At 65.4% G+C, this 16,429-nt stretch overlaps 3 protein-coding genes across 4 annotated transcripts; all 3 read right to left on the bottom strand.

The window, feature by feature from the left end:
- Window positions 1–537: 537 nt before the first annotated feature.
- Window positions 538–6,761, bottom strand: QARS (glutaminyl-tRNA synthetase). Its single transcript, XM_027882368.1, has 24 exons — window positions 6,592–6,761; window positions 6,154–6,301; window positions 5,972–6,081; window positions 5,787–5,862; window positions 5,389–5,453; window positions 5,116–5,169; window positions 4,862–4,919; window positions 4,671–4,742; window positions 4,418–4,503; window positions 4,124–4,210; window positions 3,920–4,019; window positions 3,731–3,809; window positions 3,500–3,608; window positions 3,290–3,420; window positions 3,094–3,186; window positions 2,837–2,974; window positions 2,676–2,763; window positions 2,453–2,596; window positions 2,277–2,381; window positions 1,826–1,918; window positions 1,410–1,537; window positions 1,145–1,211; window positions 812–937; window positions 538–725 (listed from the first exon to the last, which is right to left on the bottom strand). The coding sequence occupies exons 1-24, from the start codon at window positions 6,745–6,747 to the stop codon at window positions 675–677; spliced, it is 2,364 nt and encodes a 787-aa protein (XP_027738169.1). The 5' UTR covers window positions 6,748–6,761; the 3' UTR covers window positions 538–674.
- A 768-nt stretch (window positions 6,762–7,529) lies between these two features.
- On the bottom strand, window positions 7,530–10,065 carry LOC114056785 (epidermal differentiation-specific protein-like). The gene has a single exon (XM_027882278.1). It carries the CDS (start codon window positions 8,699–8,701, stop codon window positions 7,643–7,645), a length of 1,059 nt encoding a protein of 352 aa, XP_027738079.1. The 5' UTR covers window positions 8,702–10,065; the 3' UTR covers window positions 7,530–7,642.
- A 111-nt stretch (window positions 10,066–10,176) lies between these two features.
- SLC6A8 (solute carrier family 6 member 8) lies at window positions 10,177–15,403 on the bottom strand. 2 transcript variants are annotated; one of them, XM_027882277.1, is made up of 13 exons: window positions 15,251–15,403; window positions 14,767–14,898; window positions 13,885–14,158; window positions 13,676–13,808; window positions 13,296–13,430; window positions 13,103–13,206; window positions 12,874–12,998; window positions 12,676–12,788; window positions 12,460–12,597; window positions 12,062–12,164; window positions 11,876–11,976; window positions 11,466–11,636; window positions 10,177–10,679 (listed from the first exon to the last, which is right to left on the bottom strand). In XM_027882277.1, exons 1-13 carry the CDS (start codon window positions 15,336–15,338, stop codon window positions 10,548–10,550), a joined length of 1,749 nt encoding a protein of 582 aa, XP_027738078.1. In that variant the 5' UTR covers window positions 15,339–15,403; the 3' UTR covers window positions 10,177–10,547. The 2 variants fall into 2 exon arrangements, with proteins under 2 accessions (XP_027738078.1, XP_027738076.1); XM_027882275.1 differs by lacking the exon at window positions 14,767–14,898 and having other exon boundaries at window positions 15,251–15,402.
- Between the last annotated feature and the right edge of the window lie 1,026 nt (window positions 15,404–16,429).

Genomic DNA, 16,429 nt, shown 5'->3' with positions numbered 1-16,429 from the left:
ACAGAAGGTGCCCCGCGCCGTGGGCTGCGCCGGGGCTGCTTTAACGGGCCCATGTGCTTGGCGCGGCCTCTCCGGCCCCGGCCCCGCTTAAGGTGGCCCGGGGGAGCGGGCAGGGCCTCCCCCCGCCCACGGTAGGGCCAGTGGCATGGGTACGGGGCTCAGGCCACGAGGGCACGTCAGTCCCGCGGGGGCACCCCCTTGACCCCCAGCCTGGGGCCGGGCAGGGGTCACCGCGCTCGACTCCACCTTAAGGGGGGAGGGCGCTCGGGCAGTGTTTGTACACAGTGCGCACACCCTGCTTCACCCCCTCGCACCCGGTCTGTCCTACCTGCACCACCCCCCCGACCCTTCTCCATCCCACCCCGACACCGTCGACCCCAGTCCCTCAGTGCCAGGCGAGGGAGCTGCAGCTCTCGTGGGGACACCAGTGCTGCACGGCAGATGGGAGCAGCTTCCGAGCCTCAAGAACAGGGGAGACCCTCCCCAACCCAGCACCCCAAGGCTAAGCAGGTGAACGGGAGGCAGTGACAGCGTGGGGACAGGGCTGGGATTTCTGTTTATTGAGGCAATGCTGTGGGGTGCCCCGGGGGGCTGCATCAAGGCACGGTGGCACTGGGGGTGTGCAAGGACCCCCGGGGAAGCAACACCACGGTGGTGTGGCAGCAGCAGTTCCCTCAGGCCTTGCCGGGGTCCTCCTTCAGCGTCACCGTCCGGTTGAAGACCATCTGGGGAGAAAGAGAGGGTCTGCTCAGAGCCCCATGGTTCTGAGCCCCATGGCTCCAAGCCCCACTGTACCAGCCCCTGGTCTCACCTTCCCCTCCCTGCTGTCAGGATCCACAGAGAAGTAGCCCAGCCGCTCAAACTGGAACTTGTCAAAGGGTCGGGCGGAGAGGACGGAGCTGTCGACTAGGGCATTGTGCACCACACGCAGGGAGTCCTGGCAGGGGGAGACAGCTAAGCCAGCATGCCGACCCCTCTGCCCCCTCCACAGCCCTGCTTTCCCTGATCCCTCTTCCACCCAGGGACTCAGCAAACCCTTGCCCCAAGAGGGGTAGGGTGTACACAGAAGTGGGTGCCTCAGACATGGGCACAGGAGGTCCCAGCTCACCCTGGGCCCATAGCCCTAGCTGCTGCCGCTACTCACAGGGTTGAGGTCACTCAGAAAGCCACCGGGCACCTCCGATGGGTCCTCGGGATTTTTGTGCAAAAACCTGCCACGAGACAAAGTCTCATCCCAAACATGCCAGACGAGGGGATGTGGTGCCGCTCACGGGACCCCACTGATGCCAAAAATGTTGCCCCCCACAAAGGGCCGGGCAGATCCCAGCAGGGCCTGCTGGTGCACAGCCGTGCTGTCACTCCAGCAGCACTGCTCTTGTCCCTGCCCCTGCGGGCAGTCAGGCACTCACAGCCGCTCGTAGAGCCGCACTTCACACGCCAGTGGCTCCGACACCCAGTGGATGAAGGCTTTGGGCTTTTCCGCCACATCCGACTTGGTGCAGGTCACCTCCAGCTCAATCACGCGCCCACTGATGTCCTGGGGGAGAGGAGATGAGCTCATCTGTCACGCAATGGTCAGGCAGCAGCCCCATCCCACAGGACAGGCCTGGGGCCAAACCCCCAGGCTCCCAGCTCGGGGCTACCTTGCTGCCCACTGTATGAGGCACAGGGCGGACAGGGAGCTGCCACACAGGCAGCCCTCCCCCTCGCTGTGCCCACAGTGCCTGGCATGAGATGACTGTCGCTGCCCTTCCCTGCTGGAGCATGGCCACATCCTGACATGCCACAGCCCAACCTCATGTCACCAGTGCCCCAAGCCACGCACCTTGATGACGTTCTGGACGGCAATGACATAGCCAGCGTGGCGCAGCCCCACCGGCTGCCCGGGAGCCAGGCGCTTGTAGCCCTTGTCTGCCTCCTGCAAGAGAGTTCATGGCTGCAGGAGGGGTCTCAGCATGGGCAGCAGGTGCCCCCTCCAGCATGTCTCTCTATTCCCACTCCTGCTGTCCCAGAGATCAGTGATCCCAGAGCTGCTTGAACTCCCATGTTGCTGTGGGACACTCCCCAGGGCACAGGCCGGAGTGGGCACCAATGGTTGGACACATCCTGGCCAGGTTGAGGGCAGCATTTCCCCAGTGCCCATCAGAGCTGCTGGCACATTTGGAAGTCACAGTCACATACTTGACACCTGCCTGTGACCTGTGTGTGCAGCACCGGCACCAATTCCAGTGCTGCCAGGCTCCTGCTCCATGAGCAAGGCAGTGGGCCTGGCTCACCTCCCTGAAGTCTGTCTCCTCAATGTAGACGGTGGGATGCAAGGGCACTTTGTGAAAACCCCGGCTCTCATCGGCTGGAAAGTTGGGCACAAGGACCTCAAGTGCCTGGGGAGAAAGAGAGGGTGAATGATGATCTTGGGGAACACCACTCCCACTCCAGCCCACGGCAGTCTCACCTTTGGGGCAGGGAAGTTGGTGATGGTGACCTTGAGGGGCTCCAGGACGGCCATGGCACGGGGGGCCTGCTCGTTCAGCACCTCCCGTGCACACGCCTCCAGCAGGTGCGGCTCCATCGTTGCCTGGGCCACTGTCACACCAACCTGAGGGACCGCTTGTCGTCACAAAGCTGGCCAGGGAACACATCCACCTGCCCTGTCCCACCCCATCCCAGGCACCTACCCGTGCACAGAAGTTGTTGATGGCCTCAGGGGGGAAGCCTCGCCGGCGCAGGGCTGTCAGAGTGAAGAGCCGCGGGTCATCCCAGTCCCTGGGAAAACACAGGTGTGACAACCAGGCATGTCCTGGGCGAGTCCCATCCTGGCTGCTGACCCTGCTCATACCTCACAGCACCCGTCTCCACCAGCCGGATGATCTTCCTCTTGGAGACGACGGTGTAGAGCAGGTTCAGGCGCCCGTACTCCCACTGCACGGGGCAGTAGACATCCAGTGCGTTGCAGAGCCAGAAGTAAGAGGAGCGCCTGCAAGGGAGGTGCAGGCACAGCCCGGCTCAGCCCCACGGATACTGGCATCTGTCAGGATGCAGCCAGCTGCTCCCAGATCTGGCTCGTCCCTGGGCCATGTCATGCACAGTGCTCACCTGGCCTGGAACTCTTTGGTGCAGAGGGAGTGCGTGATGTGCTCGATGGAGTCGCAGAGGCAATGTGTGTAATCGTACGTGGGGTAGATGCACCTGCAAGGCAGACTCAGTCAGCCCAGGGCAGAGCACGGTGCTGCTCCCCTCCTGACACCTCCCCACTCTCAGGAAATGCAGGCCCACCAGAGGCCCTCCCTACCACTTGTCCCCGGTGCGGTGGTGCGGAGTGAACTTGACACGGTAGGCAACAGGGTCCATCTTCCCATCTTCCATCACCAGCTTCATCCGCAGTGTGGCCTCCCCCTCCCCAAACTTGCCCTTTCGCATGTCCTGTGGAGAGGGGGAAGTTGCCAGCTGAGCCACAGATCCAGACCCACAGGCACACAGCACCTTCCCCAGTCAGGAGTACCTCAAAGAGCAGGAGCGACTCCTCCACAGGCCGGTCCCGCCATGGTGAGGGTGGAGGGTTGTGGCCCTTGATCTCCTCAACCTTCTGATGGCAGACGTATGCCTGACCCCTACGGGGGGGAAACACTGTCACCAGACACGAGTAACCCATCCCCTGGGCAAGGGGGAGCCCCAGCTGTGGCACAGGACACCCACACCATGCTGGCACATCCCTACCACCCCACACGCTCACCTGCGGATGAGCTCCAGGGCCCACGTGTAGAGCTGGTCAAAGTAATCCGATGCGTGGGTCACCTTATAGGGCTGGTAGCCTATGGGGATGGGGGAAATGGAGCAGGTTGGAAGGCCCAGCAGCAGGACCTGCATGCAGGGATGTCCCTGGCACCTAGAATGATGCTGCCCTCCCCAGCCTGAGCCATACCCAGCCATTCCACCATCTCCCGGATGGCCGTGAAGTACTTCTCCTCCTCCTTTTCCGGGTTGGTGTCATCGTAGCGCAGGAAGCACACGCCACCATTGGCCTGGAGATGAGGGGATGGTGAGCAGCTGCTCCCCAGGGGACCACAAAGCCAGGCCAGCAGCCAGTGAGGTAAGGCAGTGGCCAGGAGGGCTCAGTGCTTTTTACCTTGGCATAGCCAAAGTTGAAATTGATGGCCTTGGCGTGGCCAATGTGCAGGATGCCATTGGGCTCAGGAGGGAACCGTGTCCGTACCTGCAGGGGGAAAGGGGACACCTCTGTTCCTTCAGCAGGAGACTTCCCCTTCCTGACAGCAGTGGCACTGACACGAGCCCCTGGCAATCCCATGGAGCCCCCCACGCCATGTGGGTGCTGTCCCTGGCCGTGCCACCTGTGAGCTGTGTGTTCCCCCAGCCACCCTGGCAGTGTCAACCACTGCTGGGCTGGGGGACGTGGCCTCACCTGCCCACCCGTGATTGCCAGGTGCTGCTTCAGCAGGGTCATGGTGTTGGGTGTCACCACGTAGCCCTCAGTCTTGTAGTTCTCTCCTGCAGGCAGAGACTGCTCAGGGCTGCAGCACTGCTCAAACTGAGCCCAGCCAGCAGTCAGGGAAAAGGACACAGGACTAAGCCAGTGCCTCGCAGCACAGAGAGCTGGGACCAAGCACAGAGCTGGGGGAGTGGCCCCACACACCGCAGTGGCTCCTCACACTCACCTGGCTTGTGGAACTTGAGGGCTTCTCCCCGCAGCTGCTCCAAAAGTGACTTTGTCTCTGTGCCCACATCACCTGCAGGGAGACGGGGCTGAGCAGGGGCCTGACCGCAGCTGCCAGGGCCCAGCTCAGACACAGGCCCCAGCAAGAACTAAAGAGCTGAGCAAGCTGCCCACAGGAGGACAGTCTCTTACCATTCTCCACCACAGCTACCTTCTGCTTCTCCACTGGGGCCGGCCGGGCCTTTGCAGCCTGCAGGGACCAGCACAGCATCCTGAGTGCCCAGCCCTAGCATGCACCTTCCTCTCCTGGCCCAGTCTGCTGTCCCCAGTGCTCCCTCAGCCCCATGCCCATGGTGGCAGCTGAGCCTAAAGCAGCTATATGGGATCCTGCCTGGACATTTAGCAGGAAAATATCATGCAAGTACCCAGCCTCCTCTTCTCCTCACCTTTGGCTTCTTTTCCAGGTCAGCTTCCGTCTTTGGTCCTAGCAAATGCAGCACCTGGAGAAGTGAGACACCGTTGGGAGTCAAAAAGGCTCCCTGTGCCCCAGGGTCTGGAGATGTCCTGTCCAGCTGCCACCCTCCTCACCCTGCCTGCACCTACCCAGGGCAGGCTGTCCCCAGCGCTGGGTCCTCCAGGGAACAGGCTGGTGGGTCCCACACCAGTCACAGCACCCCCAGCACCCCAAGCAGCACCTGACCTGTTGCCATTGCACCCACCTGCAGGTCCACCTCATTCTTGATGGTCTTCCCGTCTGCCCACCGCAGCCGGTTCCGAGCCTCCCCTGTGGACAGGACATCCCGTGGGCAAGGGGCATGGCCCAGCCTGGGGGAGCTTCAGCCAGAGCCGCTGATGCAGAACGGCACAGCCGGCGGCCAGAGGCAGCCTTTGCCCCTGAGCTGTCCCAGCCACAGGGCACCATGGCCCTGCTCGAGCGGGGGATGTGGCAGGATATCTCCCTGTGGGGCTGTGGTACAGCAATGCACCAACTGGGGCAGCCCGTGGCAAAGGGCTGTCTCCCAGGATCCAGGGGAGCAGGCAGTGGCACTGGCAGGCAGGCATGGGGATGTGGCAGCCACAAGCACCAGGCAGGTGCTGCCCTGGTGTCCCCACTCACCCATCAACAGCCCCATGTTGAAGTGGTAGCGCTCAGCCAGCAGCTCCGCTCGGTGCTCGCTGATCACGGCCTCCACCTGGGAGCAGGATGGGGACACCAGGATAAAAGATCCAGGCGGGAGCACAGCATCAGGAGCCAGTCCAGTGTCCCCTGCGCTGTCCTCGCAGGGTCACAGCCCCACTCACCGCCTCCTCGATCTGCTCGGGGGTGATGCAGACCCCCACACCACAGGCTTGCTCGAAGTCCGCTGCATCCAGGGGCTCCAGGGGGTGGCTCCTCACGTACTCCAGAGCAGCTGGGGACAGAGCAGGGTTCAGAGCAGAGCCCTCCCCGCCGGGGCCGGGCGGGGGCTGGGGCCGGGCGGTACCGTTGAGCTGCAGGTCCGTGAGGATCTCCCTGCGGGCGATGTAGCCCACGAGGAAGCCGAGGTGCTTCGGGTCCTTGAGGCGGGCAGCCGCGTTGTACAGCAGCGTTCCCGTGGCTTTGTCCAGCGCCGGCCCCAGCGCGCTCCGAGCCTGCCGCCACCCAGGGGAGAGTGAGGGATGAGCCCCGGAAAACCGGCGGCACCGGGGCGCGGCCCCTCGGCGGGGCTGGGAGGAGGCGGGGCCGGGGGGTCCCAGGAATGACAGTGGGACCAGGGTACCGGCGTGACACCGGGGATCGGGGTGCCGGGTCTCGGAGGTGACACCGGGTAACAGGGGTACCAGGTACCGAGGTGCTGAGGTAGCGGGTTCTCGGGGTGTCAGGGTCCCGGTATAGCACCGGGGTACCGGGAACCGGGGTGTTGGGCCCGCGGCGGGCGCACCTGCAGCACGGCCCGGCGCAGCAGCGCGCTGAGAGCCCCGTTGCGCAGCGTCTCCCGCGCCTTGGCCTCGCTGAGGCCGATGCCGGTGAACAGCCCCAGCGCCTCCTCCGCCTCCTCCGCCGCCATAGCCCCCGTGGCCGCCGTCGCCGCCGCCATGCTGCCGCCTCCGCCGGTGCCTGCTCGGGAAGCGGGGCGGCGCCCAGCCAATCGGCAGCGAGGGAGGTCGGTCCCGACCAATGGAAGGTGGGAGTCAGCCCCGGCCGGGCCAATGGGCGCGCGGGAGGCGGGCTCAGCGCGCAGGGAGTTGCATCATTTAAAGAGACCGGCGGCGGAGGCGGCCACGTGGGGGGCGGGGCGGGGGCGGGGCTGGGGGCGGGGCGTGTACCCGCCCGCCCGGCCGGTTCTGCACCGCCGGTGTCCCCCGGTGTCCCCGACGGACATGCCCAGGGGCCCGGGGCGTGGCTGGGATCGCGGTGGCTGCCCCAGCCCGGTGTGTGCGGGGCCAAGCCGGCCCGGTGTCCCCGGATCCCTCGGACCGTGCGTGGTCCCTTGTCCCCGCCAGCCCAGTGTTCCTCGGCTTCCTATTCCTGTGGCCCCCCAGCTGCCCCGGTACACCCCTCAGCCCGGCGTCCCCACACTCCCCCAGACCGATGTACCCTTGGCAGCCCCAGCCCACTGTCCTCCTGCTCCCCCAGTCTCATATCTTCTCCAGCCTGGTGTCCCCAGCTCTTCCCTGTGCCCCACCAGCTCCCCCAGCCTGGTATCGCCTGGCAATTCCAGCCCCGTGCCCCCCCCAGCCCGATGTCCTCCCTAGCCCAGTGTCCCCCCGAAACCCGTGTGCCCCTCCAGCCCTGTGCAACGCCCAGCCCAGTGTCCCCCTCTACCCTGGCCCCAGCAGCAGCAGCAGAGACCCGACCGGTTGAGGAAGGGAGTTTATTGGAAACACCGGCTGGGAGGAGGCACCGGCAGGTCCTGCCAGCCGGAACCACTGGGCAGAAGAAGGTCCCATACTACGGAGGGGACAGAGCCATTGGCCGGCCCCGGCACAGAGCTACAGCTCCGTCCTGGTGCCAGGCAATGCGTCTGTCCCCTCAGTAGCTGCCTGCTTCCTGCCCGAGACTGGCAGTGGCTTCAAGCTGTAGCGGGCACTGACGTTGGTCCCTGATATGCTCCTATACTCGCCCATCTCCGTCCGAACGGCCTCGTTCTGGGTGATGGTGAGCAGGACCGGGACAGAGAGTGTCACCTCCTTCCTCAGGACCTGGATGCTGAGCGCTGTGCGCGGGGGGATCTTGGCCGGCAGCTGCACCTCCACGCGCTGCCGGCGGGTGCTGGACTCGCTGCGCCCTTTCTGCACCGTGAAGATATTGGAGGCTTCCACAGTCAGCGTGAAGGAGAGCCCGGCTTTGAGGCTGGTGGCATTGCTGAAGTGGAAGCTCTGCCAGAGCGTGGTGCCATACTCCCGGCTGCTGCTGGCTGCCAGCGCCTGCTCTGACTCTGTCTCATTCACCCCCTCAATCTCATCCACCAGCACCTCCCGCTCCTCCTCCACTCGCTTCTTCTCCCAAAGAAGACGTGCGGAAACCAGAGGTCTCCCGGGCCGCAGCGGGCGCAGGTGGGACAGCCGAGCCTGGAAGTTCAGCTCCAGTTTGTAGTCGGCGAGATGCTCCCCGGGCCATGCCAGGCAGTGCCAGCCGCCCCGGCCGGGGTTCTGGTAGAGCAGCCAGACACCTCGCTGCACCACGTGGGAGGCTACCCGGTCGTTGAAGTACCCATATGCCAAGTTGGTCTCTTCTGTCACCACCTTGAAGGCGCCTTGGAAGTTGGGGTGCTCGTAGAGGGTGATCTGTGGCTCGCCCAGGTCGTGGTGAACAAGGCGCAGTGCCGAGAAGCTGTTGGGCCTCTCCACGGAGGGGTACTCGCCCTCCTCAAAGGCGTGCGGCTCCCCCTCGTACTTGGCCTCTGTGTAGGCAATCCAGGGTTGCCCCACTACTTTCAGGGAGGCGATGCAGTTCCCAAAATCCAGCTCATGCAGGTCAGGCACGTCGCAGGTGAACTCCCGGCTCAGCCCCTCGAAGTTGGCACGCTCGTAAACCGTGATCCGGTTCATGGTGCTGCAGGCACCTGCCCTGCGAGGGCACAACGCAAGTCGAGTCCCCTCCTGTGGGGTCACATGGGTGCTACAGGGGACCCCTTGGGAAAGCCCAGCCAGCAAAAGGAACCCCTGACATCCCTTTATCCCCTGTCCTTTGCCCACCTCTGCCTGGTCCCGGTGCTCTCACCGTCTGTGCCAGCAGCACCCTGCAGCTGTGCCTTTTAGGAAGGGGTGGCGGGACCAGGGCGTGCTACAGCATGAAGCGCAGGCGATGACGGTGCTCGCCCCCACACCCCACGCCCAACCCTGTCCCCACTCCGGTGTTGGGGAACCAGCCAGGCCCGCACGCCGGTCAGTGCACTGGGATGCCAGTCAGTCCCGCCAACCAGCCCTGCCGGAAAGTCCTGCTGAGCCCTGGGCATGTGGCGCTCCAGTGCTAAGGAGTCACCGCCAATTATCAGTGATGCTTCCGCCCTGCCCGCACTAATTATGGTGTGAATTGCTGGTGGGGCAGGAACTGCCGGCTCGCCCCAGTGGGGTGAGAGGGTACTGTGGTGGGGTGAGCCAGCACCCCGAAACAAGAGCCTCTGGCACCATGGTGCTCCCAGGCACTGGACATGGACACCTGACATGGCACTGCTACTCCAGCCCTGTGCCCGAGGATGGCCGGGACAGGTGGGGACACTTTTTCCCCCTTGTCCCTTCATGGGCAGGAGAGCCGCACACCTTGGGGGTGGCTGGAGGTGGGACACTGGGTATGGCGGGATGCCGACACCCAGCCAGGGCAGAGGGATGGCTGTCAGCCGCTCCAAGCACAGCATGCCAGTGGTTTCTTTGGGGCTCCATGCGGGTATCATGGCACAGACTGGAACTGGCTTCCCTGGGATCTGCTGGTGTGAGGCACAGGGCACGTGCACCCCGCTGGCTGGCAACCCACTGGGACAGGGCTTAGGCAGCTCAAGGGATCTGGGGCAGATTGAGCCTTTGACTTCTCCTGGCTACATGCCCAGGCCCACGAGCTGCCTCATCCCCTTGTCCACACAGCCCTCCCCAGCCCAGGGCTGTTCCCATGGCACAGGGCAGGGAGCGGGGAGCCCCAAAGCACGACACGATTATCTCCCGGTGGCACACAGCTGGATCCTGACCCACCCCTGGTGACAGCCAGGACCCCCAAAGCCTCTGGACTGAAATCTGCCCCTCGGGGCTGACAAACAGGGCCAGCCCTGGCTGTATGGAATGCTCCAGTACCACATGTGAACTTGGGTTTGGTACAGCCTGCGGGCACCCACATCTTGTGATGAAGGAGGATGGTGATCCCGCTGCTCCAGCAGCCTGTCCCCCACCAAGTCACCCCAAGAGAGGAGTCAGGTGTCCTTGAACCCTGTCCCCCTCAAACCTCTGTCCCCTAAAAGCCAGTGCCACCCCACATCTCACCACCCAGCTGCCCACTGCCAGTGCCCCTCTTCCCCTGCCTGCAGTGCCAGGGCTGCCAGGGTCTCCCAGTTTATTGCCAGATGTCGGGGCGGTTGGGGTTACACCAGACAAACGCTACGGGAAGCAGTTAGTGAATGGGGGGGCTGTGAGGGCCGTGGGCAGGGGCCAGGGAAGGGCTGTCCCACTCGCTCCCGCGGCCTCCCTGCCAGCCCCCCGGGCTGGCACGCTCCCCCTGCGCCGGGGACCCCTCCTGCGCCCCGCAGCCGCCCTGGCTCCGCAGCCCCCGGCTCCCCCCACCTCGCTGTGTTCTCCCCCCTGCAGCGAGGCTGGCGGCCGGGGCGGCGCGGGGGGCACGGGGCAGCGTGGGTGGGAGGCAGTGCTGGCATTATTGCTATGGCGGGCGGGAGCAGCGCGACCCTCCCCATGCTCAGATCACAGTCTCGAAGAGCGTCGCCTTCTCCTTGGGGGGCTCTGGGGCCAGCAGCTTGGCTTCTGCCTCGGGCGTCAGGTACTCCAGGTGGTGTTGGCCCCAGATTGGAGTGGTCAGGAGCTGCCAGCGCTGCGGGGACGCTGTGTCAGCACCCGAGGTGGCAGCACTGGGACTGCCAGGACCCAGCTCGGTGAATCCCCCACAGTGCACAGGGAGGGGACTGAGATAGGGGAAGGGGTAGGTATTGGATGGGGATGGAGGTCAGACTGGGTCAGGGAGGGGATTGAAATGGGATTGAGAAAGGGACAGAGATTGCACAGGGACATGAGGCAGTGACGGGATTAAGAAGTGATGTCAGCAAGGATGGGGTTTGGGTGAGGTTGGGAGTGAGACAGTGATGGGGATAGGAATCTGATGGGAGTGAGAGCAATGAGGATAGGAACAGAACTTGGATGGGAGTGAGCCTAGGATGGGAAAGGGATTAAATGGGATTGAGAGAGGGACAGGGATTGCATGGGGACAGGATTGAGACAGTGATGGGGAAGTAAACAGAATCTGGGTGGGAGTAAAGAGTGATAGGGACACTCAGGGGGGATTCGCACAGGGATGGGACTAAGATGGTGATGTAAGCATGGATGGGATTCAGGTGAGGTTGGGAGTGAAACAGTGATGGGGACAGGGATGGAATTTTGATGGGAATGAGGCAGTGATGGGGACAGGCACAGGATCTGGATGGGAATGAGACAGCGATGAGGACAGCGAAGGCATCTAGCTGTGGATGGGACTGAGATAGAAATGTGGACAGTGCTGGGATTTGAACAGGGCTGGGACTGAGATGGGGACAGGACTGAGAAGGGGACAGGGCTGGCCGGGGTGGGGAGAGAGGCAGGAGGGTCCCCACTCTGCCGCCCTCACCTCGCGCAAGGAGCCTTTGCAGCGCAGGAGCTTGTAGATGACGGTGCAGGGGATGCAGAGCATGGAGGAGAGTGCCAGGACCCAGCCGATGGCTTCCCCCCACCACGGGTACACGTACGTCTTGTTGTAGGTCAGTGGCTTGTAGTTCACCACGTGGAACAGAAAGACGCCCTGGGTGGGGAGTGGGGGGTGAGCTCCCTTGGGGCAGGGGGCTGGCGGTCCCTGCCCCCCACGCGTGTCAGCCTGCGGCCCCCGGCGTGCGGTCGCGCCCCACGGTCTCGACACGCGTGTGCCCAGAGCAGCCGCCGGGGGGCGCTCCGTGCCCGCGGCACAGCCCGGGGCAGCGGAACACCCGTGTCCCCACGCGTGTCCCCACGCACGTCCCCACACACGGTGCCCTCCTTGCTCACCACGCAGACCAGGGGCGTCACCACAGCCCAGCACCACTTCATGACGGGCAGGGGCCGGTAGCCGATCATACGGGCCACGTCGTCCATGAAGCGGTCGGCGCCTGCAGGGAGGAGGGCGTCAGCTGGGCTCTGCGGGGCACCCGTGTCCCCTCGTGTCCCCTCCCCACTGTGTACCCTTGGCCTCACCATAGACCCAGGCAATGACCACGCACTCCCAGAAAGCCTGCCACAGCAGTGTGATCCCGCTGGCTGAGTAGTTGTCAAAGAGCTGGAACACGTACATGCCGCCCTGCCGGGAAGGCGCCCATGTCACCGGTACTGTGCCAGCTGCCTGCACATCTCCCCACTGGTGGTGGCACAGCCTTGCCAGCACCGGTGCCCCACCCTGCCTGGACATCCTGCGCTGCCACGGGCACCCTGCTCCCACAGCACCCCCACACTGTGGGTAGCTCCACTGCTGGGGGGGCAGCAGCCCCAGGGAGCTCCCACCTGACACTGGGACCCCATGAGAGGTGATGCTCTGGGAGCAGGTGCAGGTGCCCAGTGTGGGGCCAGCTGGGCGGTATCCCCGCCATGTCCCCCACCTGTGTGACCATGGAGAGATCAATGAGGCAGCAGACGATGCAGCAGAGTGCAGCGGTGAGCTCACGGCGCAGCGAGCCAGCCCCTGGCTGGGGGAACAGGTCCAGGATGCCCGTGATGAAACCCTCCACGCCGACAAACTGTGGCAGAAAGCAGGGCTCAGTGGGGGTGTGCCACCCATCCTCTCCCTGTCCCCGTCTCCCTGCCCACCACAGCACCTGGCTATCCAGCCCCAGCACAAGGAGCATGATGAAGAAGAGCGTGGCCCACAGCGGGGACAAGGGCATCAGCGTCACAGCTTTGGGGTAGGCGATGAAAGCCAGCCCGGGACCTGCAGGAGAGCGGGGTCAGGGGTGCCACTCCAGGGGTGACGCAGGGGACACAGTGCCAGTCGGCATCTGCCGCCCGGCACTCACCGGACTCGGCCACCTTGGAGATGTCCACGCCTTGCTCAGAGGCCATGAAGCCAAGCACGGAGAAGACGACGAAGCCGGCAAAGAAGCTGGTGAGGCTGTTGATCACGGCCAGGATGTAGGCATCCCTGTGGGCAGAGCGGGTCAGGAGATGCCAGGGGGCTCCAGGGCTCACACCAGGGGGGCAGTGGGACACACAGCAGGGGACTGCGTGCAGCTGGCACAGCCCTACCTGTAGCAGTTGTTGTGGAAGCGGTTGTAGCTGCCCAGCGCGGTCAGGGCGCCCAGCCCAATGGCGTAGGAGAAGAAGACTTGGGTGCCGGCATCAATCCAGACCTGGGGCATGAGGGAGGGTGTAGGGGGATGATGAGGGTGCCAGGGGAGTCCAGCACTCAACCTCCTCCTGTCCTCCCCACTGCCCTCACCTGTGCCTCAACCAGCTTGGTCCAGTCGGGTTTCAGATAGTAGACAATGCCACCCAGCGCGCCAGGCAGTGTTACCCCATGGACCAGCAGCAGGATGAGGACCACATATGGGAAGAGTGCCGTGAAGTAGACAATCTGCAGAGCAGTGGGTGCCCGTGAGACCCTCGGGGCCAGGGCTCTCCGCAATGTGCCACAGGTGTCCCAATGGGACTAAAGCTTGGGAATGTCCCCAGCGACTGGTGGCACCTCCTGGACAGACATGGGCCTTGCACTCCCATGGGCTGTGGCACAGGAGGGCCAGAGCCAGTAGTGCTGTGTGCTGCAGTCCCACTCCCCCATGCTAGTGGCCTTGATGAGTGTCCTGCCCCTGCCAGTGTTACCTTCCCAGTCGACTTTACACCCTTCCAGATGCAGAAGTAGACGACGATCCAAGTGGTGACCAAGCAGAGGATCATCTGCCAGTTCATCTCCCCTGGCTCGTCAATGCCCCCAGAGAGCCGCAGCACTTTGTTCCTGTAGAGCGGGGCTATCTGAGCGCTGGTGCAACACCCCTGGCCCCAGGCAACACCCTCCTGGTTCCCACACTCACTCCCAAAACTCAATGACAGGTGAGCGTTTGTTGGTCATGTCGGCGCAGCTGAAGTTGGAGGTCCAAGTGCTGGCAGTGGCATTAGTGCTGACATTGTAGCAGAGGTCCAGGTTGAAGAGCTCCGTGCACTGGTCCGTGTTCCAGGAGTGGCCACAGGTGGCCCAGGGCAGGGTGTCCGTCAGTGAGTGCACCAGATAGAAGAGCCCCCACACCAGAATCATGATGTAGTAGGAGTTGCAAAAGAAGACGATCACCATAGAGGCGACGCCTAAACCTGTAGCACGGGGAGATCGGAGCCCGCAGGCAGCTGTGGACACCTGGCACCCGGCACGGGGTGGGATGCGGGGTGCTGGCAGGGATGGGAAGGACAGAGGAAAGCTGATGGGGGACAGGACAGGGGGAGCTGGCGGCCCCGGGCAGGACAGCACGGAGCTGGCGGGAATAGGACAGGGGGAGCTGGCAAGCCCGAGAGGGACAGGATGGGGTGGGGACAGCCAGCAAAATGGCACAGGACCAGGGGAGAGCCAGCAGGATACTGCTGAGGTGGGGGCCCAACAGCCCCCGGGATCCAGCAGCATGCAGGCAGGGAGCCACAGGGGCAGGCAAGGCCGTAAGGGAAGTGCAGGGTGCCATGGGGCACAGGTGCAGGCAGCTGCCACCCTTGGCTGGGGCGCAGGGCGGCAGTGGGACGCGGGCAAGGTGCAGGGGAGCAGGCAGGGCGTAGGCAGGGTGCTGCCGGCCCCAGCAGGCTGCGGGCAGTCAGGGCACAGTCAGGGTGCAGGCAGGGTGCCGGGGGCCCCGGGCAGGGTGCAGGGGCCGCGGGCAGGGTGCAGGCAGGGCACAGGCAGGGCACAGGCAGGGTGCGGGCAGGTGTGGCATTACCCGTGAAGAGGGGGGCGATGTTCCAGGCAGCGATGCCCCCCTGCTTCATGAACTGCCCCAGAGCCACCTCCAAGAAGAAGATGGGAATGCCGCCCACGAAGACGATGAGCAGGTAGGGGATGAGGAAGACACCTGGGGCCGGGGGGCAGGGGGCCGGCTCAGCCGCCGCCGCCCCCCCGGTCCCCCCTTTCACTCCCCCCCTTCCCCGCGCCGCCCGCCCGGGCGCAGCGAATGGCGAAGGCGCCTCCGCGCCCTCCCCTCGCCGCGATGTAGGTCAGCACGGGCAGGTGGCAGGGGGCTCCCACAGCCCCCAGCCCCGTGAGTGACACTGAACACCCGCGGGGTGGCCCACGAGCCCCTCGGAGGTGCAGGGCGAGCCGGCCCAGCGTGGGGTGACCCCCACGCACACACTCCGCCGTGGGAAGGGGGTGCCCCCCGCGCCCCGGGGCGCACCCCCGCGGCGTGGGGTGAGCGCGGGGCTCACCTCCGCCGTTCTTGTAGCACAGGTAGGGGAAGCGCCAGACGTTGCCCAGCCCCACGGCGAAGCCCACGCAGGACATGATGAAATCCATCTGCCGGGTCCATGTCTCCCGTTCGGGGGCGGCCTCTTTGGGGGGACCGGGGGGTCGCACCAGCGGTGCCGTCACCGTCCGCTCCTCGCCCGCCGCGGGGGGCTCGGCGCCCTCCGCCCCGCCGGGGCCCTCTGCCGAGACCGGGGGGGGTGGGGGATACCCACGCCGCCGTCACGCGCGCCCGTGGGGGTGGCGGGGGGGGGAAGCACTTCCCCCCCCCCCCGCGCCCCTCTCCGCGCGTAGGGGCGTGACGTCAGATGTCAGGCCGGCGCGTGACGTCACAATGCAGAGCGGTGACTCACCCCGCGGCGGCGGGAGGGGGCGCGCCGCGGTCGCGCGTGGCCGTGGGCCCCCCTCTCTCCCCCTCCCCAAGCTCATTCCTCCCCGGCGCTCCCCGCTTACCGGAGCCCGCGGGGGCCGCGGCGGCCGCGGCGGTGGCGGCGGCAGCGGCAGCAGCGTCGCGTCGCGGGGCGTCGGGCGGCTGCGGGGCGGCCGTGTCGGTGGGGACGGGGGGCATGTCGCGGGGGGCCGGGGAGCGGGGGCGGGTCGGGGGCGGCTCCGTGGCCGAGGGGGGCTCAGAAGCAATCCACGAAGCACTTGAAGGTGAGTCGGAAGAACCTCATTGAGGGCGGCGGGGCGCGGCGGGGCGGGCCGGGCCGGGCGGGCGGCTCAGAGCCGGGCTGCGGGGCCGGCGCCGCGCGGCCGCTCCGGGGCTCTCTGCGCCGCGGCACCGGGCGGCGGCGGAGGCAGCGACCGGCCGCACCGCCCCCCGAGCCCCATTGGTCGCGCCAACCGCCCGCGGCTTGACGGGACTTGCAGTCCCGACGCTCTGGCACCGGCACGGGGGCGAGGCGGGGGGCGCCGAGGGACGGGGCACAGCCGGGTGGACACCGGGCACTAGGGACAGCGATGGACAGAGTGGCAAGGGGGTACAGCGGGCACTAGGGACGGCGGGAAACAGCGGGGAGCGGGACGCTAGGGACAGCAGGCAATAAGGCACACCAGGGGACGCCGGGGAGGGGGGCACGAGGGACAGCACGCAACAAGACACAGTGCAGGGAAGAATAGAGGACAGAGCACTCCAGTACACA

Source organism: Empidonax traillii, unplaced genomic scaffold (genome assembly GCF_003031625.1).
Source record: "Empidonax traillii isolate 1590-97213 ecotype Southwest subspecies unplaced genomic scaffold, ASM303162v1 scaffold104:size2570737, whole genome shotgun sequence".
NCBI classification, from domain to species: Eukaryota; Metazoa; Chordata; class Aves; order Passeriformes; family Tyrannidae; genus Empidonax; species Empidonax traillii.
The sequence above is the reverse complement of the archived record's forward strand: the minus strand, read 5'-3'. Positions and strand labels throughout refer to the sequence as shown.

Bases quoted from the DNA above. Each gene is read 5' to 3' on its own strand.
- SLC6A8 (XM_027882277.1), bottom strand. From the start codon at position 15,338: ATGGATTTCATCATGTCCTGCGTGGGCTTCGCCGTGGGGCTGGGCAAC. The intron at 11,977-12,061 runs GTGAGGCCAAGG...TCCTCCCTGCAG, and splicing joins GGTCATTGCCTGGGTCTATG to GCGCCGACCGCTTCATGGAC. The intron at 10,680-11,465 runs GTGAGGGCGGCA...GCGTCCCCGCAG, and splicing joins GCAAAGGCTCCTTGCGCGAG to CGCTGGCAGCTCCTGACCAC.
- LOC114056785 (XM_027882278.1), bottom strand. From the start codon at position 8,701: ATGAACCGGATCACGGTTTACGAGCGTGCCAACTTCGAGGGGCTGAGC.
- QARS (XM_027882368.1), bottom strand. From the start codon at position 6,747: ATGGCGGCGGCGACGGCGGCCACGGGGGCTATGGCGGCGGAGGAGGCG. The intron at 5,454-5,786 runs GTGAGTGGGGAC...TCCTGTCCACAG, and splicing joins CAACATGGGGCTGTTGATGG to GGGAGGCTCGGAACCGGCTG. The intron at 4,211-4,417 runs GTGAGGCCACGT...TTCCCCCTGCAG, and splicing joins TGGCAATCACGGGTGGGCAG to GTACGGACACGGTTCCCTCC.